Source organism: Dromiciops gliroides, chromosome 1, assembly GCF_019393635.1.
Source record: "Dromiciops gliroides isolate mDroGli1 chromosome 1, mDroGli1.pri, whole genome shotgun sequence".
Taxonomy (NCBI): domain Eukaryota; kingdom Metazoa; phylum Chordata; class Mammalia; order Microbiotheria; family Microbiotheriidae; genus Dromiciops; species Dromiciops gliroides.
The window spans coordinates 753,333,290-753,355,156 of NC_057861.1; the positions used below are offsets into that span (position 1 = coordinate 753,333,290).

Genomic DNA, 21,867 nt, shown 5'->3' on the forward strand with positions numbered 1-21,867 from the left:
TAATGTGACAACTCATTGCTAGAAAACTAAGTACAACTATCAACAATAATTATCCAATTTCTCCAAGAATGATACCAAGGCTCTTATGTTAGGGAACAGCAATAATTTTTTTTTCACATCACAAGGAATTCATCTGAGATACCTGGGCAGCAACCTAGTGGCCTCAAGGAATTCAATGTCTCTTGGAAGTTTTCCATTATTCAAGCATATTTTTGATTATTTAATTAATATGAGACAATGGCATGCTGGGGCTTCACCTTGCAAGCTCACTCAGTGAACGAATATGGCTCAATAGGACTTTATAGAGTGGATCTATATATATGGGGTGAGCCTCATTTTCACCATTAGATATAAAGGCAGGAGGGTGAAGGGGAGTGAGGGAACCGAGTTACTCATAATGGTGCTGCAGAAAAAGCAATACAGCAGAAGTCATGAAAGCTAGTTCTAGTCATGGCTCCATGGGTAATAGCCATGGGACTTTGGTCAAGTCAATTAATTTCTCCAAGACTTAATTAACTCAACTATAAAATGGAATATTAATATCTGTCCTATCTCCCTGGTGATTATAACAATAAAATGAATGGGAATTTTTGGAAATTAAGTACTTTAATAGAGTAAAACACTAGTATAAATCATTATTATTCCCATTTTCTAGCTGCCTAACAGATGTCTAAGGAAAGAGTAAGCAGAGCAAAACTGGATATATAGTAAGAGAACCCAGATCTCCATCCTTTGTGGAGAGTTCCACATGACCATCTGCCCTAGACAACTTGAGCACTTCCAAGCCTATCCCTGGAAGAAAAGGGGAAAGGGAGTTTCTTCCTGGGATGTTTTGTGATTATTTTCATATCTTCACAGTAATATCTTATTGGCTCATGTGGACATGAAGCCCTCTGACAAAAACACTGCTTAACAACCTCAAGAGGGCATCTGCTCACCACTGCTAGGCCCATGTGAATTCTGAAAGTACAAGCTTAACCACCTGTAAAAAGAAGGCAGGGAAAGCCTCTGAAAAAGCACGTGTGTGTCTGTGTGTGTGTACATGTGTGGAGGAGGTAAGTATTTTGATAGTCATTGATCTGCTAATATCCCATATATGACAGCAAAACTGATTGCTGTAATGCAGGAGTCTCCCTATATGGAATAAGGTCAGCATGACTTAAAATAAGTTTGGATACAGACCATTAGAAGACTACTGTAAATCCCTGTCAGCTAATAATACAATGTGATCTACATCTAAATCCAGAAATGGTCAAGGACCCCTGTGTACCCTGGCAGACACAACTGAAGGAGGCAGCTTTGGTGGTAAAACTTAATTATTAGGCCCATGAAAGTAGCCCCCAGGGCATTGATTTACTGCTCTGATAGACACTACATTGCTGGTCAGAGCTACACAAAGTAATAACTAAAGACCTGCAGTTCTCCTTTAACTTGGACCCTCCTTAGGGTATATGTCTTCCCTCACTGTCATGAAATGATCTGTGGAGTGTGCCTGCCTCTCAGCAATTTCTGGCTTACTTCATCTAAAGCCAAACATTGCACATTAGTTAAGCATCCTTTGTTGTTATTTAATGTATGTCAGAGTCCCCCATAAGTTAGCAGAAAACAATTTTATCACCTAAGTGACGTGATGGTAAAGTAGTGGAGTATCACACCAGTTGGCAGACAATTGTTTTTCTTTTTATTCAACAGAAAGATAAGTATTAGGAGCTGTTCTCATTACAGTATGGTGGCCAGTAAGGCCAGCATATTGGAGATTCACAGCCAATATAAAGAATTTTCTTCACAGAGAACTCACTGGGAGATCATTAAAATGATAACAAATTTCAAACATGTTCCCAATAGGAGACTAAAAAGCTCTGCTGTTTTTAAAAAACTGATCTTAAGTCAGGCCCCTAATTCAAATTGGATAAAAATTTAACATCTATTTTCACTCCACCTCCCACCTCAAAACAGATAAATAAACAAGAAAAAAGAAAACAAAAAACAACAACACTTCACATCTCTTTTCCATACATTTCCCCAAACATAAATGACTTACCCTACTATTACTATTACAAAATCCAGCAAATTCCATCCATTCCTAACATAAGCATTAGGGTGTAACAATAATCCATAGGCTATAATCTTCAAAAATGTTTCAACTGTAAAAATGATCAGGAAGGCATATTCTACTTTTTCCTGTTGGAGAATGGAAAGAGAAAAGAAGAGGGAGAGAGATGAAACAACAATCATCAGCAAAACTTAAATCAACATAAGCCATTCAACAATATCCCCACCTTTCTGTGCCAAGAAGGCATTTTTACTCTTAGACAACTATTGCTTTTATTTTGAGCAACTGAGTAGCAAACACATTCAATTCCAGGTGACCTAAATGCACTTAAGCCATCTATACTTAAAAGTTTACTATGAAAGATTCAGTCTAGGATAGAATGGGCATCCCTGGGTTTTCACACATTTATATTATAAAGATGGAAATGTTTCTTCTTCTTTCAATTTGAGTACAGAAAGGCGCATGGGGTATATAAATTTCAGACCATGTTTGCAATAGTATCCTTTAGAAGAAAGTAAGACCATAGCATCACACACCAGTAGCTGGAAGGGAACTCAGAGGCCACATAGGACAACACCTTTCATCTTTTTTTTTAACAGATGAGAAAGGTGGGAAGCTCTTGGAGGTTAAATGACTCATCTAAGATCACACAGGGATTAAGCAGCTGAGCCAGGACTTGAACTCAGGTCCACTGACTCCAAAGGTAACATTTTCTCCACTACGGCAGGCAGCACCTGTTCTCTTTACTAGAAAAGGTAAATTATGCTTCTGAGTGAAGGGCCAAAATGAGCCTTCCCACCAGCAGAACTCAGAAGCCCACCACCCTCCAAGACATTTGTTTGCTCTCCTTTGTTATGAAGATTATACTCCATGCCAGCTGGTGATAGTTGTCACCCTCCATCACTTACATCCTACTAGAAATATTTGGCACAGTCAGGTAAATCCAATGAAATGTGATGAGAGAAAGAGAACACCAATGACTAGGAGCTGAGGAGAACACTGAAGAATCTGAAGGCTTCTAAGGTGAACCTGGGCTTCTAGTGGAGCCAGGGCATTCTGCAGGAGACTGTTATCTTGGTTGAGAGATTCTGATACAATCAATGCTACAATTTTTTCTTTTTTTTCTTTGAGAAAACACATATGTTGTCCCAGACTGTGTTGAGGTTCAACTCCAGGCACATGGGGAGAAAAGAGAAAGACTTTGGAAGCTACAGGCAACTTAGGCAAGTTGGGTGCCCAACACATCCCAGATTGCCAGCATGTGTCCCTAGAAACTTCAGAGAATTTCCTTTGGGTGAGGTCAATGCTTCTTTGTTTAGGGACAAGATCCCAAGAGCCAACTTACTCTAGCGTGTCGTCTAATATGTTTTAATCTATAGGATTCAGGGTTTTGTTTACTAAATGCTTGAATAAATAAATTGCCTTGATATTCACTATTTGTGATGGTCTTTTATGTAATCAGCATTTGGAAGGAAAGGGCCAATCTGATGGGTGTAATTTTGGAGCAACCTCCCCCCTTAAAAGTAATCAGGAAAGAGGGTTTTTGTTCTAAACTAACCATGTACTAGACCAGCAATGTCTGAGGGAGATTACCCCTTTGAGACTGGAGAAAAGAGTGGCCAATCTCAAATTACATAAGAGGTAGACATTGGGGCACTGGCCCAGAAGTTGGGAGGACCTAAATTCAAATCTCACCTTAAGACACCTACTAACTGTGTGACCCTGGAATTCAATTAATCCCAATTGCCTTAAAAACATCTGGGGCCATCTCCAGTCATCCTGATGTATATCTTGCCACTGGACCCAGTTGGCTCTGGAGGAGAGTGAGGTTGGTGACCTTGTACAGCTCTCCCTCACTGAAATCCAATTCAGTGCAAGTTATGACATCACCTCCCAATGTCATGGTCTTCTTTGGGAACAAAGGACAAACAACAAGAGGTAGATGTTAAGAGAGAATACATTTTAGGTAAAAGGGACAGTCTATGCAAAGGCACAGAGATGGGAGATGACTTGCCCATTTGGTTGAAATGGAAAGTATGTGAAGGGGAGTAATGTTAAATGAGTCTGGAAAAGTAGGCAGAAACCTGATTATGAAGGGCTTTCCATGCCAAGCTAAGAAGTCTGCAGTCACAGAGTCATTTAACACTGATAAAGGGGGCAAGTGTGAGTTGTGCAAGAGTTTTCTACTAAAAGGGGGCCACTTAAATCACAGTCAGAGAGAAAACTTAAGCAGATTTTTCTTTGTGGCGTTTTGGCAGGACTTCTACAATGTCTGTCCCTGACCTAGAAAAGTTTGTCTTCATGTCTCGCTGGGATACCTCTTTCTTTGTCTCTCCTTCCAGTGTCCTCACATTTCATAGGCACTCAATCACCTCAGAATTTCATGTTATTAATCGAATTCTAATTCAGTTGAATTTAACAGACAACTGAGTGTATGCTGTGTGAGGCACTAGGAAATGGAAGAGATGAAGATAAAGGCTAGTCACTTCCCCCAAGAAACTTAACCTCTTACAGAGGAGATAAGACAAACATACAAATACAAGACAGAATGTGGTAAGTCCCTATAAGAAATATAAACAAAGTGCTATGAGAGTTCAAAGAAGAAGGTTTGAATTATGTCTGGGGAAAGAAGAGGGTTTATGGGAAAGCTTTGAGGAAGAGGTGACATTTGAATTAAACTTTGAAAGATGGATAGCAATTTTACAGGTGAGTAGGGAAGGAGGGAAAGGAAGTCTATTTCAAGCACAGAGGGGAGGTGGGTAAGAACAAAAGCATGAAGGTGGGAAAGCATAAGTTTGGAATACAAAACATTCCAGACAGGAAACCGAAAGTATGTAAAAAGGAACAGTATGAGAGAAGTTTGAAAAGGTCATATGAAACTAGATTGTGGAGAGCATTAAATGGCCAGCTAGAGTTAGGATGTTATTTGGCAGATGATGAAGGATCACCAAAGATTTTTTTGATGTCACAGGGCAGTGAGATGAGAGGACTTATGTATGTGGGAACCTGATCAGTGACATGTGACATGAATGAAAAGAAGAAAGTAGAGGCACGAAGACAAGATGGGAGATTAATATCTCAATGGGAGGTAATGAGGGTGACAATTAGAAAGGAAGGTCTGAATACAAGGGCTACTGTGCAGGTAGAGTTGTGAGTGAAAAACATAGCAATTTGGTAAGAAAATAAAAGGAATGGAAACCACTTAGATGAAGTGCTCCCAGTGAAAAGGGTTCACAGCTCGTTTTAGGGAGGAAAGAGCAAAAGGACTCATATGCCAGCTATTTATCTAGCCCTCACTTCAATTACATTTACATTTGGGCACACACAGGTGTGTGAACACAGGAGATTATGCCTTGACAACTGTAGTCACCAGGAAAGATACAATTTTTAATTGCTACTTTTTGTACTTTTTAATATCATCTTAAACCTTATATACTAATTTTTTCTTGGAGTTTTGGCAAGATTTGTCTAGTCTATCCCTATTATCTCACAGGGCTTGGCACATGGTGAACAATTAATAAATGTTTGTTGAATGTGTCTCCATTTCCTTCCGTGTAGTATGGGGTTTTCATTCTTCAGAGACGGTTGGATTGCATATCTCGAAACCTTATCATGACACTGGTAGAAGGCTGGTAAAACAGAAAGGTTTCCACAATCTTCCTCTAAAAGCCTCATTGTGGTGTAGAGGTAACCACGTTATGAGAGCCAGAGATAAGCTTGCCCCAGCAACAGGAGGAGTCTACTTTCTGAGGGAGGGCAAGCCCAACTAAATAGGGAGAAGTCCATCACCTGTAGGCTGGTCACTTAGTGAGGAATTTTTTGAGAATTGCAGCCCATGAAACAAAGTATACAAAATAAATACAAATTAAGTTCAGGTGTGAAAGATGGGTACAGATTACTTAACAGCTAGAAGGAAACAGGAAAGACTTATCTTACATGTGGTAGTATTTGAGCTGAACCTTGAAGAGTGCTAAGAATTCCTAAGAGTAGAGCAGGGGTACTTAACCTAGGATCTGTGAGGAAATTAATTATGAATAATGGATTTCTAGGGAAGAGCCAGAGATTTGGTTTAGTTGCTCTCTCCCCCTCACCCCAGAAAGTTCGGGCCTGAGATGAGCCCAAGGTGAACAGAAGAAATGGAAATAGATTCTTTTGTCTAGCTCTATGAAGGACTGATTGGATCAAACCATACCTAGATAATAGACTTTGCCTTGAGCAATTTAAGTGAGAGTCTTTTGCATTCTTTTCCCTGATGTCATCTAGTAGAGTTCATCTTAATTTGGACCACTCTCAAATCCAGTCAACCGATGGAAGTAGATGGCACTAACCAATTAGCTTTAATCAATGTCTATCAAAAGAGGATAAAAAGCCTTGACCACAGGAGAGTCGCCATATGTGCCCACTCTTTGCCTCTCTCTTGGCCTCCTGGACCTGCTCCCTTGGCTCAGAATGCTGTTCTCTTAGGGGTAGGTAGGTATGTAGCCCTGAAGGCCTGAGATTATGAGGAAGTTGGAGAGATACAAGGTCAATTGTTTACTTGTATATATGATATTAATAATAAATGCTTACTTCCAAAACAGGTACAATAGTCATTAATATAGAAATAGCAATATTTTTTTGTTTTGAGTTTTTTTTGGCCAGGCAATGAAGTGACTTGCCCAGGGTCACACAGCTAGTAAGTGTCAAGTGTCTGAGGCCACATTTGAACTCGGGTCCTCCTGAATCCAGGGCCGGTGCTTTATCCACTGCGCCACCTAGCTGGCCGAAATAATTTTTAAAAACACATCTTAGCAACAAATACTTTATAAAACACAGATCCATGAACTTGGTTTGTCTGGGGAGTTTTATATTTTGGTTCTATGTTTCAATAGAATTAGGCTTCTTGGTAATCCTTTGTATTTCATTTTGCACATTTAAAAGCATGATCCTAAGAAGGGGTCCATAGGCTACACCAGAATGACTAACAAAGGGTCCATAAAAAAAAAAAAGGTTTAGAACCCCTGGAGTAGAAATTTAAAGGCTGAATATTCTAAAAATGGGGGATGATCTGTAGAAATAGATAGAAGTGGAAGATGGAACGTTCTGTACAGAGAACAGCAAGTAGGTCCATCTAGCTGGAACATAGAGTGCATGAAGGGGAGTAATTTTGAAATGACTCTTAAAAGACGGACTGAATGAATGAATAAATGAAAAGGCATTTATTAAGCACCCACCACGTGCCAAGCACCGTGGTAGTTCTGTTGATAAAAATATAAAAGCGAGACTGTCTTTAACCTCAAGGAGCTTATATTATAATGTGAGAAGGGAGCAAAGACGATTGGTAGGGCTTGGGTTTAGTAGTTAAATTTAAAAGCGGTTAAGAGCTGGGGAAGGAGGGGTCTGGCCTAAGACATCAGAGACTCTGAGTGTAATCATAAAGCGGTCAATCTTCACATCCTGCACGATACAGTGAAAAATAAACCCGGACTTAGGAGCCAGAGAACCGAGGTCCCAGGCCCCCCCCTCCCCAAAAGAGAAGAAAGGTGAGGGAGTCAACTTGATTACTTGTGTTTTGGACGCTTGGGCGGTGTGGAAATGTCCAGCTGGCAGCAAGAAGGCAGGTGCTGGACATGCAGATTTGTGAGTCAAGTGGATAAAGAATAAAGGAACCCGTGGGAGTGGATGAGATCCCCAGGAGAGCGTGAAGGAAAAAAAAAAAAGCAGAGACCCACCTGGAGGCTCAGGAGTGCCCCCTGGCGGCGCCTTAAGGACTGTCCCGCCCACCTGAAGACCTCACCACTTAATGGGAGCCTCTTCCACTCCCACGCAGGACCCCTAACCGTGAATTTCCTAACCTTTCCCAAAGACCAAGGTGAAGGCTAATTTCAGGCCGGTCTCCCGTCGCGCGCTGCATTCTGGGGAAGGATGGGGCCGCCACCGGCTCCTCCCCGTGGACTCTGCGCATGCTCAGAACAGGAGCGCGCTGCCCGCCTCCACCTCCAAGGCCGGAGTCCTTCTGTCCCGGCCTCTTTAGCCCAGAACACGCGGCCAACGTTGACAAGCCGAGGCCTCCGAGCCGGTGCGGGAGGACATGACAAGACGGGGCCCCCTCCTCAGACCTTAGCCCCGGGGCCCATCCCCCGTTCTGGCCCACAGGCTTACATTCTTCCCAATAAAAAAAAAAAGACACTTCAGGGCTGCTTAATTAGGGCTAATGAGGAGGGGGAGAGGGGGAAATTTACAAGGAATCTGCCCCAAACTCTAGTTTTCCTGAGAGGAAGGAGACCCTTCTCTGGTGGCGCTGGCGGCGCTTCCTGGGGGGAAAGGAAGAGCTTGGAGCCACCAGGAAGGTCCCAAATCCCGGGGCCTCGCTCCTCCAGGGTCCCAGCCAGGCCTGTCCTCCAGTCCAAGGGACACCCCAGAGGCTCAGCCGCCGCCTCTCCCCAGGATGGTCCTTTCTCTAGGTCTGAACAAGGCCCTGGGCTCCGACCTCCCCTCAAGCGTCGTCTGACCGAGGCAAGCAGCCACCTGCCGGAAGTAAGGGCAAGGGCCGGAAGCAAGTGCAGCGCACGCAAGGCTGGTGCGCAGGCGCAGAGAAGCAAGTGCAGCGCACGCAAGGCTGGTGCGCAGGCGCAGAACCTCCCCAGACCAGCAATCATTGCGTCATCACAGGCTAGAGCGTGTGTGCACAGCTAGCTTCAGGCGCTACACGCAGTGTGTTCCTGTGCGAGGCCAGGAGCTAAACTAGCATTGACCCCGCCCCCTCCTGTCAGCCTCTGACAGTCATGCGCAGCATGCCCCCCGCCGCCGGTTCTAAAGCCCCCTGAAACCGACACCGCTTCGCAGATCCCGGTGCTGAGCACTGCTCTCAGGATGGGCTTTTATTAGTGGCTTAATGTTAGAAAAACCTCCCAGAGGAGAGAACGATCTCCAGGTGGGATGGGTCACCTTGGGCAGCAGTGAAAGTGGCCAAGCCATTGGAGCTGGAAAATGACTAAGTACCCAGTTAGTTACATAACTGGGAGTCTTCGCTCATACGCCGGACAGCCACTTGCTAGGCAGCTTTCGTGTTTGGAGGTTGTGTTTGACTCCCGCCCAGATTATGGGATTCTAAATGACAAACAGCTAACCCCAAAACGAGCTTTTCTAATACAAATAGTTTACAAGTTAAAGATGCGCGTATTGGTTTTATTTTAGAGTATATGGTAATCGTCAGGGAAGAAAGAAAAGGAATGGGAACAAGCGTTTATTAAGTGCCTACTGTGTGCTAGGCAGTGTGCTAAGCACCTTACAAATACTATCTCATTTTATCCATACGACGACCCAGGGAGGTAGATGCCATTATTATCCCCATTTTACAGATGAGATCATCATGTCTCTCTCACAGACACACACACACACACACACACACACACCTCCAGTTGCTCCCTATTACCTTCAGGAGCAAATACAAAATGCTCTGTTTGGCATTCAAAGCCCTTTCATAACCTAGCCTTCTTACCTTTCCAGTCTTCTAACATCTTACTCCCCCACATATACTCTCTGATCCAGTGACACTGGCCTCCTCGCTCCTTGAACAAGACACTTCATCTCCATCTCCGAACTCCAGCCATTTTCTCTGTCCCCCAAGCCTGGAATGCTCTCCCTCCTCTGCTCCAATTACTCACTGCCCTGGCTTTCTTTAAGTACCAACTAAAATCCCATCCTCTATAGGAAACCATTCCCCAACACCTGTGCCAGCACCTTCCCTCTGTTAATTATCTACTATTTACCCTACATATAGTTTGCTTGGCATATATTTGTTTACAAGGTGTGTCCTCCATTAGATTGTGAATTCCCCAAGGACAATCACTTTTTGTATCCCCTTGACTTAGCACAGTGCCTAACACGTAGCAGGCATTTGTGTCTATTGATTGACTGGTTGAAAAAGGTTAAGTAACTTGCCCAAGGTTACACAGCTATAAGTGTCTGATGTTGGATTTGAACCCAGTGCTCTATCCATGTGACCTCTATGTAATGTGGCAGAAAAAAACACTAGCTCAGTGTGAAGTCAGAGGACCTGGCATCTAAGCCTGCCTCTGACTCTTACTACCTATATGACCTTGGGATAGTGATTTAACGCCTCTCAGTTTCCCCAATGATAAAATGAGGGGAGTGGATTCAATGATCTCTGATGTCCCTTCTAACTCAGTGTATGTGCCTATAAACTACCCAGTGGCAAGCTCCCCCCAACTCAATAGTGACCCACTAATGAGTACTCTTTGCTTCTAGTTATTTAACTAGTTCTGAATTCACCTGGTTGTGTTATCTACTGTCCATCTCTTCATCTTATCCACAATAATAGCCAGAGAGATTTTGTCAAATGCTTTGTGAAAATCCAGGCAACAAATATCTAAAGAATTCCCCTGATCTACCACGTTCCTTATGGCAATCTCGTGAATGTTTTCTTCCCAAAAAGGACATAAGGTTAGTCTGGTATGCCATGTTGGCTGTTAGTGATCCCTGCATCTTTAACTTTCTAAATGCTCACAAACCATTTCTGGATTACTTTTGTCTAGAATTTTGCCAAATAGAAATCAAGGTCCCTGGCCTATCACTCTACCCTCTTCACTTTTTTTTTTTTAATGAAAGAACATTTTCCTTTCCTCTGATCTTGTGGCACCTTTCCAGGATCTCTCAGCAATTCCTAACAGCAGCTCAATAGTCATATCTCCTGGTTCTTTCAGTAAAGAACTAATTTATTTAATGAAAATCAATGAATGCTGCACTGTGGATTAGAAGGGTATGGTTAATAGAGATTTCCTGTTGACAAAATGTTGGATAAACCAACTTTTACTGTAATGAGATTTACTAAGAATTAGAGGTTGTATTAACATTTTCAAATGTGATCCTGGATAATTTGACCCTATACAAATGTGCCTTTGGTATGAAATTATTAAGTGGTCGTAGGCCAAACATTCAGTGGCCATCCCAGGCTCAAAACAGGACCTTTAAAGGGCTAGGCTCTCAAGTATCCAGACATATCAATACAACATTGATAGATTAGATTAGATGAGCCATATATTAAGTGCTTACTGTGTGCCAGGCACTGTGTTAATAAAAATACGGAATACAAAAATACAAGCAAAAAGAATAATACAGGGGCAGCTAGGTGGTGCAGTGGATAGAGCACCGGCCCTGGATTCAGGAGGACCTGAGTTCAATTCTGGCTTCAGACACTTGACACTTACTAGCTGTGTGACCCTGGGCAAGTCACTTAACCCTAACTGCCCTGGAAGAAGAAGGAGGAGACTTCCTGCCTTCAAAAAGATGACATTCCAATGAAGGAACACCAAAAAGGAAGCTAAAGAGGGTTAGGAGGGGTAGAGGTCCCCACAGAGGGACAAGGTGGGAAAGTAGTCTACAGATCCAAAGCATTGCTGGCATAAGTGCTTCTTCAGATGGAGGATACAGGGAGGAACTATCTCACCAATCAGAGGAAGAGGCTGAGGAGGCAAGATGGGATGCTGGGGAGTCAAGAGCTGAGCCTGATCAGAGGTGAGGGGGATGAAACATCAGGAACTAGTAAGGCTGCCATTCTCAACCACCCCATTCATTGAGCTGAATACTCAGAGCATCCAAGAGAAATAAAGGTGGAAGACATGCTTCCTATAGGGAGTCAGGAACCTTGGGCAGTCAGAGCCCGACAGTGCCTTGTGTTAAGAGAGCCAGGTATGGGGGCAGCTAGGTGGCGCAGTGGATACAAGCACTGGCCCTGGATTCAGGAGGACCTGAGTTCAAATCTGGCCTCAGACAGTTGACATTTACTAGCTGTGTGACCCTGGGCAAGTCACTTAACCCTCATTGCCCTGCCCAAAAACAAAAAAGAAAAAAGAGAGAGAGCCTGGTATAAGCTGTGATTCTGATACTTGTTACCTGTCTGTGTTACTGTAGGTAAGTTGCTTTACCTTTCTGAGCCCCAGCTTCCACATGTGCAAAATGGAGACAGTAATATTTCTTCCACAAGAGTGCACAAGCACTGAGCCCTGCTCTGAGGAACACTACCACCATAGATTTAGAGCTGAAAGGGACCTTAGAGGCTGAAAAGTCCAATCCCCTATTTTGCAGATGAGAAAAATGAGGCACTGAGAAGTTAAGTGATTTGTCCAAGGTCTTACAGGTAGTAACCAGCATTTAAAGATTTGAACCCAGGTCATTTGATTCCAAATCTAGTGCTCTTTGTGTTCCTATATGCTCCCAACGTAGTAAGCAAAGACTGATAACAGGGCTAAAATACAGCGTAAGAGCAACAGACAGTGCTGCTGGAGAAAGGGCAGATCCTGGGAGTGGCACACTGAGGACTCCGGCAATGCGAGCTGATTTGTAAAAGTTCTCCCAGGGAGACCCCTGCTAGACCAGCCCTCTCAGCACTAGGATTCTGTGTGACTCTGGCATATGCTTACTAAGACTGTTGGGACTAGAAATCATGTTTCCTTTCTTGGTGTCTAATAAAACTTGTCTTGTTCTATTGTGGCCAGCACACTTTCAAGGTAGGAGTCTGTGCCAGGCTGTGGCACAGATAGATTCTCCCTGATAGCTGGGTGGGGGCTGAGCCAAGCAATAAGGGGGAAAGGGCCACAATGAAACTAAGGCTCTTTGTGCTACAGAACAAGATGTCCCTGACACGAAGGTGACATTGTGTCCTTTAATTTTGGCACATCTGTGTATTTAAAATCTCAATGATCTATTTCTCAAAGACTTTAAAAATAAGCAAAAATATCAGCCACGCTGATCCATGTGTATAGAATAGATACAGACACATGCATATGCATACACACATGTGCACACACATACAACGCACATGCAGACACACACACATTTATCCTGACATCCCCACACCCATGATATTCCACAGGCTTGTTTGGAAACAAAACTTATTTTTGAAGATTTTCCTCAAGTTCCTCACCTTGTAAAAGTTTTCGTTCATTTTTAAGCTCCAAAACACTGAAATTTAGTGCCTGACATGAAACATAAGGATAAGACAATGAGAAGAGTCAGAAGACAAGGTTTGCTTTGCCCCCACATGGAGACATGTGGACTTGGGCAAGTCCCTTTGCCTCTCTGACCCTTAGTTTCCCCAACTGTAAAATGAAGATGGCCTCAGAGGTCCCTCCCATCTATAAGCCTACAGATATGAATCATCCTCACCCACTTCACACTCTAGCCACCAATTCCTGGTTTCAGATGTTATGCAGCAACCTCCTAAGGAAATAGGAGCTAAAAAATAAAAAGGCAGGTTAACTTTGCAATTCTCCATCACTTTTTATTTTATTTACTAGGTCACACAGAAAAGGAGTCTTAGCCATAATCAGTATTTACAGTAGTAACACACATATATCCAGAGAGCCCCCGACTTCCCAGGTGGCCAATAAAGCAGAGAACCTCGAGGGCACATTTGAAATCCTACTTGTTCTTCATCTTTAGCTTTTATTTTTGAGGAATCTTTCCACAACGCTGAAAATGTCATTGATGCCTGTTGCTCTTGGCATCAATTTAGGGCTTGAGATCTCTCTTCTCTCCGGAGCTTAGGCAGATCAGACCATATGAGGACCAGGTGATAAAAGCAGCAGTGTTTTTAGCCTGTAGATGAGCCGACTTGAAGAAACATGATAACTGCCTTCATGTATTTGATGGGCTGTCACAGGGATAAGCAAACGATTGTCCTCTGCTTGGTCCCAGAGAGCAAAGCTGGGAACATGGATGGGAGCTGCAGAATGGTTTGCTGGAAGAAATCCCCCCAATTTTCTCACAGCTAGAAGTGTCCCAAAGTAGAAAGGGGGTGTCTTGGGAAGCAGGAAGTTCCCCCTCAGTGGAGGCCTCTAGCAAGTCTGGATGACAGCCTAGGGATATAATGGAAGGGATCTTACTCAGGAATGAGTTGGAGTAGCTGGCCTCTGCTTTCAATGGACTGCTTGATGCCCCATCCCAGTGCCCTCCCCAGTCACAGCAGCTTCTTGGGTCAGAACTCCCCTCCCTGTGACATCTCCTTTTATTCCTGTTCACTCTAAGGTTTGTGGAGGAAAAGACTGACCTTACTTTTGCATTTGTATCCTCAGCATTTAGCGCAGTGCTCGCCACATAGCAAGTGCTTCACCATTTTAAAAAATTCATTCAGAGATTCGGGAAATTACTCAATAGAGAAGAACACAATAAAGAGAAATCTAACTGAATCCATCATTATTGAGAATCATCTACGTTGTAGATCCAGCTGTCTCTCTGAGCACAACCATGCTTGCCTACAAAATCAGAGTAAGTTTTCTTACCCACTACTGGGGTGAAATGGGGTTGCAGATACAAAGGTGAACCCCACTTTAAACAAATGCAACATGTGACCATCTAGATTCATGAAGCATAAAAAAGTTGGCGATGTTTCATTTTACAAAACAATTCACCAATATTCTTATAAATACCTACTTCCCACCAAGGACAGCTAGGTGGCACTGCAGTGGGTAGAGCACCTGGCCCCAAGTCAGGCTGACTCATGTTCCCAAATTCAAATCTGGCCTCAGATACTTGCTAACTCTGTGACCCTGGGCAAGTCACTTAACCTTGTTTGCCTCAGTTTCCTCATCTGTAAAATTAGCTGAAGAAGGAAATGGCAAATTACTCCAGTATCTTTGCTCAGAAAACCCCAAAGGGGGTCGCGACTGAAACAACTAAACAACAACAAATAGCTCTGAACATGACTTGATAGAAAAACTGCACCAACCTGCAAGTTTTAGGACCTGAAGTTCTCCCTCTCTCTCGCAGGATATTATCTGCTTATTCACTTCTGCCAAATCCAGCATGCCTTCCCCTCTTAGAAGTCTTTTCAAATTCAAAGCTAGCTTGGTACAAACTTCCCAGGGAAACAGCTGCTGCTCTTGTACAGAGCAAGGTCTCGTACCAAATCAATCCGTTCCAGGGACTTCTCTTGTCTCTGTTTTTGAAGAACCAAAACCAGACAGCACGCACATTTTTGGAGGGCTCTCTTAATATTAATGTCATCTGAAAAGGATGAGGCAATTAAAACTATCTCCAGAAACTCATTAGTAATTAATTAATAGGAAATAATAAGCCCTTCCTGACCTGTAAGCATTATGCCTAAGCTTAGTTTCTCCACCATTACTCTGTAAGAATTTAGACTTTGCAAATGCAAGCATTAGGATAGGAAACTATACAAGCCCTCTGTTGACTGCAGTTGCATTTAGTCAATGAACAAGTATGTATTGAGTGCTTGCTACACATCAGGCATTGTCACTAAGGGATGCTGCTCCCTCCTCAGCAAATGCAGCAAGGGTACGGCTGGGCTGCAGAGCTGCCCCACGGTGTGGAGGGCCTGGATGGTGGATGGAGCAGTGATGCCCAAGGAGCACGTCTGTAGGGCTGCCTCGCACATCCTAGGTCTTAGTGACCTTGGGGGACCTGCAGCTGCTCCTCTAGTTCTGCTTGAATAAGTTTTAATTTAAACCTCGTAACCAGGCTGGCAATGAATCAGAAAGAGAGGAAGGACAGGCCTAGACCCACAGTTGCATGGATAGAAGTGTGGGCAATTTTTCCCCTACATAATGAAATATGTAGATTAGGGTCCTCCAACTGGGAAACGGCATGTTATGTTTACTTGAGAGAATCAGCCAATCTCCAATTAAAAAAACAACAAATAAAAAGAACACACTTCAAAGCTTAAACTGTAGACTTGGCTTTCCCAGTCTATGTCCCAACTTCCTTTTAAATGGGAGTAGAAAGGGGCAGCTAGGTGGTGCAGTGGATAGAGCACCGTCCCTGGATTCAGGAGTACCTGAGTTCAAATCCGGCCTCAGACACTTAACACTTACTAGCTGTGTAACCCTGGGAAAATCACTTAACCCCAATTGCCTCACTAAAAATAAATACATAAATGAATGAATGAATGAATAAATAAATAATTTAAAAAAAACAAAAACAAAAACAAAAAATAAAATGGGAGTAGAAAGTAGAAAGGCCACACTCCAAGAAGTCCAGCTGCCTTTGGGAAACAATGGCTTAGCCGACACTTAAGAAAGGACTTGCAAGTTTCCAGCACATTTGGGGCTCACAACCTCCCTGGCATTCGAGAAGCACAAGTACTCACCTCCTCATTTTGTAGATGAGGAAACAGGCTCAGAGAAGGTTGAGTGTTCCCGTGACCAGTAAGAGGAAGAGGCAGGATTCAAATCCACATCTTCGGACTTCAGGTGAATCATTTGAGACACATGTTAGCTCACACACTGAGTGGGGATCCAGGTTAGTTAGGAGTCATCAGGTGGCCAGGGTCAGGAACTCTGTTCCACCATTTGGCCCCAACCGACCTTTCCACACTCATCTTACTTGACTCCTTCTGTACTATTGGTCCGGGACATCTCACCTCTTTCTCCCTTTCTCCCTGGGTCCAGTGTTTTTGCTCCCTCGTCTCATTAGGCTGAAATTCTCCGCATCCTTCAAGGGATGGCCTGAATGCCATCTCTGATCCCCCTCCGCCCCATCCCTGAGCCCCATGCCTCAGGTCATCAGAGATTCATTCCCTTTGTTAGTGCACAGCCAAGATGCTTCGATGAGCGGTGGGTGCCTTGTGGGGGCTGCTCTGCCTGGGCTGGAAGAAGGGCAGAGCAGCTGGAGCTGGAGCTTTCCTGACGTAGTGTCCCAGGGGAGTCAGACGCCCATGATGGGAGTTCCTCTGGGAAATGGTCTCTAGCGTAGGCAGTGACAGGAGTTCTGGCCACATGAGGATCCATGGATGACACTGGAGATAGCCTAAAGAATGGCAGCCCTAGGGAGGATGTGAGAGACGGACCGTCTTCTAGTAGCGGAAGGACAGTCATATGGATGGGGGCCGTCTCGTGTGGGAGGGCTTTGGACCGCTTTGGTCTCAGAGGGCAACACCAGGACAAAGGAGGGAAAGCTGCAACCATCTAGTGCAAGTGAAAGGGGCAGCCCATGGAGAAGCAGACCCCCCTCACTGAGGTCTCCAAAGAGAGGCTGGGTGCCTGCTTGCAGGGAGGCTGTACACAGGAGAGGCCAGTTTAGCTATGGCCCTGCCTGGGCAGCCTCTAAGGTCCCTTCCAGCTCGGAGATTCAAAGTAATGTGGACAGCAGCTGACCTTTATTGTAACACCTTTCTGTTTGCAAAGCACTCCTCATACAGTGCCTCCTGGGGGAGTGAGGCCAGGTTTCCATTCTAACCTGCAGGGAGAGGCCTCGCAGAACTCTAACAGCTGTGCCTGCTCTCAAGAAAAGGGCCCTGGGCACCAGCTGAAAGGCTTAGGAAACAACACCTGCAGGACAGAGTTGCCCAGGAAAAGCCTGATGATGTGAAGTATGGCCTTGGGGACCTCTGTCTTATGAGATTCCATTGCCCGGGCCTTTCAATGCAGATGTAAAAAGGAGGCTTCTGAAGGAGCAGTCCTCACAGGTATTTCTTTTAAGAATGGGTCACATGCTGAGGAATAGATCATTTCCTTCTGAGTAAATGTATTAATTCAAGCATAAAAATATTCAATGGCAGATTCCATAATGGATAAAGTCGTAGATAGACTCACTCAGGGTATTAATCATTTGATGGCTATAACTCGCAGCTGCCTTAACCATTGGGATATGCATTTTAAAACCAAATGAACTCACTCTAGAGGTATTAGGAGATTTTTTAAAAAAATTAACAAGCACAGGGGCAGCTAGGTGGCGCAGTGGCTAAAGCACCGGCCCTGGATTCAGGAGGACCTGAGTTCAAATCCAGCCTCAGACACTTGACACTTACTAGCTGTGTGACCCTGGGCAAGTCACTTAACCCTCATTGCCCTGCAAAAAAGAAAGAAAGAAAGAAAGAAACTACACAACAGAATATATAGGCAGAGAAAAATTAACAAGCGCGTGCCAGGAGCTTAAATCAATAAAGCCATCAGCAGCTGGGCTGAAATGATGCCTCCCAGACCCATGCCTGCCTGCCCGGCTGATGACCAGCTCCATCCACTTCAGCTCCAACTCATTGTCAGAGATCAGACACAATTAATTACCAGAGAGTCTTTATTCTCCTTCATCGCTTAGCATTGAAAGGTTTCAGTGAAGGCATGATCAGTTCCTTGGCAGGCCTATAAGCCACATTTGCCTTTATCATGTAATTGAGTTCAAGTGAAATTTGGTTACTCTAAAAGAGCCCACTTGTGATTATGATTGGTCAGATGATCCATGACGGCTGTCGTCATCCATCTTTATTTTTGACTTGACCTGTCATTTCATTTGTATTGGGGACTCCCAGATGGGGAACCTCTTTCTACCACTGCAAGTGGCCACCTGCTCCACATGCAACCTGTGGTGTCAGAGAGTTGGCTGGAGTCCTGCACGGTCAGTGTTTCAGACAAGGCCCCACAGCCATGATGTGTGAGAGCAGAACTAGACCAGGCCTTTCACACTGCTAACCCAGCCATTAAACCATGCTGTCTCTCCTTCATCCTTTATGCTATTTAGACTTCCCAGAAAAAAAGTGGATAAACAAATGGTTCGTGCCTGTTTAGAAAAGTAGCCCACATCACAGGGAGGCCCAAAAAGATCCTGAAGGAAATGCATCCCGCCCCCCCAGGATAACTGAAATATTGGGAAATTCTTACCACTCATTATGACCCTACTCAGCTTGGAGGCGATTGATTGGAGGAGAGAATGCTAACTCTCCACCCTCCATAAACATGGAGTTGATTTTGGGCAAAGAGAGTTGGTTCGTTCCTCACCCCCACCCCCACCCCAGGAAACCATAATAGTTGGTTCAGAAAGTTCTCTCAACTCCTGTCCCATATCATTGGGAAGCTGACAGAGCTCACCTCCCACACCTCCTCTTACATGAGGCCTTTCCTGATCCCCTCAACTGCTGGACCATCCCCAAACCTGACCCCAGATGAAATTACTTGGCCTCTCTTTTGTGTGCCCTACCATAAGTACAGCCACTTCATCATCACATTTGTGATAATGTTGTTAACATTGTTATTAACAAATATTATGATGTTACTAACACTGTTATTAACAATGTTAACAACATCAACACATGTCATGTTGCAACAACAATGATAGCTAGTCTTTCTGTAGCACCAACAACATGCCACACACTGTATGCTAAGGGCTTTATAAATATTATCTCATATGATCCCCATTCCAAACCTGGAAGGCAGGTGCTAATATTATCCCTATTTTATAGTTGGGGAAACTGAGGCAAAAGAGGTAAAATAGGGGCAGCTAGGTGGCACAGTGGATAATGGGGCAGCTTGGTGGCACAGTGGATAAAGCACCAGCCCTGGATTCAGGAGGACCTGAGTTCAAATGTGGCCTCAGACACTTGACACTTACTAGTTGTGTGACCCTGGGCAAGTCACTTAACCCTTATTACCCTGCCCCCCAAAAAAACAAAAATAGAATTTGTATTTATTTTATATTTAGGATAGTAGATCTAGAGTTTGAAGGGCTCTGAGAGGTCAACAAGTCCACCCTCTCCCAATTGTACTGAAAATTAAGTTGAGGCTAACTGATTTGTTCAAGGTCACAGAGAGGTAGAATTTGAATCCAGAACTTTGGACTCAAGAGTCTGTTCCAGTCAATTTGCTCAGGCCCATGCTGTTGCCCCTCCAAGAGGGCAGGAACAATTTTGGTTTTGTCTTTGTATGCCTAGTGCCTATCACCATGCCAGGCACCCAGCCTAGGATGTGCCTCTTGACAGACTAATTGATGCTGCACGTGAGTGATTTGGGGGCCAGGGAAGGAAAGGGAGACAACCTTCAGGCCAGTTTGGGTGGCAGAGGGTTGGGTGACAGAGGGGCTTCCCAAAGACCCTTTAGGATGTGGATTAATTTCAAGGCAAGGCACCAGGGGTTTCCAAAAAGACTGGTGATGACCAAACCTAGCTTCCAGAGTCAAATCCACGTTTTCCATTGTGCTTCTGGTGGTAGGAGGGTTTCATAAATGTGCTCAGAGAGAAGGGTAATAGGAGAGATCAATAAACAACCTCCTTAAAACTGTAGCCCATTAAAATCTTCCTTTTTCCTTTGTCACTGAGTGCTCACAAAATCCATCAATTCTGTTCATTGGGGTCTAGGCAGATGCATTTTTAATGGATCTGTAATTACACAGATTTATCATCATTCTAATAATGATTGGGTTAGGGAAAGGCAATAAGCTTAAACACAACTGCCTCTGCCCCACTGTCATTAACCCTGTGTGACCAGTTGAAATCGTGGCAGTGAAGCTCCAGGCTTCTACATAGAACTTTTTCCACATGAATTAGGCACTGGCTTAAATGTCTATTTTTGTTTTTTTGGAAACATCAGCTTGTTAAAGACAGTATCCTATAAGATATTGATCCAACCATCAGCCAGATCCTGAATCACATCAGACTAGCTCTCAGGCCTACAAATTCAACAAAATCAATTTAACAAACAAGCTCCTGAGCCCTTGCTGTGTGCCAGACACCATACCAAACACTGGGGAAACAAAACACCTTCAGGGAGTTCACATTCTAATGGTGGCCTATGACACAGACACAGCTACGGACAAAGTAATATTAGGGGAGGGAAGTGAAGAGTATTAACAACCAGAGAATGGAGAAGGTGGTACCAAAATGAGCCTGAAGTGCATAGGGATTCAAAGCATCCCAGGTGAGGAAGGAGAGCACTCTAAGCAGAGAGAGCGACCTGTACAAAGGCACAGCAGGTGAGATGGCACGTGGAGCATTGAGGCCAGCAAACGGGCAGTATGCCTACAGAGCAGTGGGGAAAAGACCTAGGCAGGCAGGGTGGCATCAGACTACGGAGGGCTGGAAATGACATCGAGAAGAAGTCTGTGGGATCTTTGCCGATGAAGGAGGATTTAGATCCCTGGGGGAAGGATGAGCAGGAGTGGGGAAGCCTGAATGCTGGGAGACCCTGTAGGAGGCAACTCCGACACTCTAGGAGTGAGGTCATGAGGGTCAAAACTCGGATGGCAGCCGAGCAGGCAGACAGAAAGGGACGACTGACTGCAAGAGAGAGGATTGATGAAAGTTGGCATCCAGAGGAGGGAGGGAGCCTGAGGGGGTGAGCTTAACTAAGGCTGGCAATCTGGGTGAGTGAGTGGAAGGATAACGGTGTTCTTGACAGAAATTGGGAAGACAAGAAGAGAGGAAGGTTTAAGGCAAAACCCAATGAGTTCCAGTTTGGCTATGTTGGGGTTGAGACGCCCCTAGGTGGAGATGGATGACTACAGGCAGTTGGTGGACTTGTAGGTTTGGAAGAAATAGAGAGTGAGGTCAGGAGGGACATTCTTTGGGTCCCCAGAACTCAGCACAGTGCCAGGCACATACTGAGCCCTTGATAAATGCTTGTTGATTGACTGATTGAGATCACAGGAGCAGAATACATGGGAGAGGAGACTGAACTCATTTAGACATCTGCTGGCATGTGATCTCTCTGCAGAAAGCAGACAATTTGATAAATGCTTCACTGGACAAAAGGAGAATTTCATTTTTCAGAAGGTGTGAGGAAAACAAGAGGAGCAGTCATCTTGACCTCCAAGGATCCTGGAATTAGAGCTTGAGAGACCATGCGATCCAGCCCCCTCATTTTACAGATGCGGGAAGGGAAGTGACTTGCTCAAGGTCAAAGCCAGAACTCAAACCCCCTGCTAGAGTGTGAGCTCCGTGAGAACAGGGATCGCTTTTGTCTTTCTCTGTATCCTCAGTGCTTAGCACAGAGCTTGTTGATTGACCAGTTGACTGTTCTCAGACTTCAAACCCAGTGCCCTTTCCAAAGTACCAGATGATGGCCACACAGCCACCGTGCTGACTCAGGGGT

At 44.3% G+C, this 21,867-nt stretch overlaps 1 protein-coding gene across 8 annotated transcripts in view; it reads right to left on the minus strand.

Moving 5' to 3' along the window:
- The window catches only part of CACNA1D (calcium voltage-gated channel subunit alpha1 D), a 355,589-nt gene that overhangs the window by 194,567 nt on the left and 139,155 nt on the right, over positions 1 to 21,867 (minus strand). For all 8 annotated transcript variants that reach the window (XM_043981543.1, XM_043981522.1, XM_043981527.1 and 5 more), the window contains exon 4: positions 2,042 to 2,181. In XM_043981543.1, the coding sequence (XP_043837478.1) occupies positions 2,042 to 2,181 (140 nt within the window). The remainder of the gene's footprint in view (positions 1 to 2,041; positions 2,182 to 21,867) is intronic.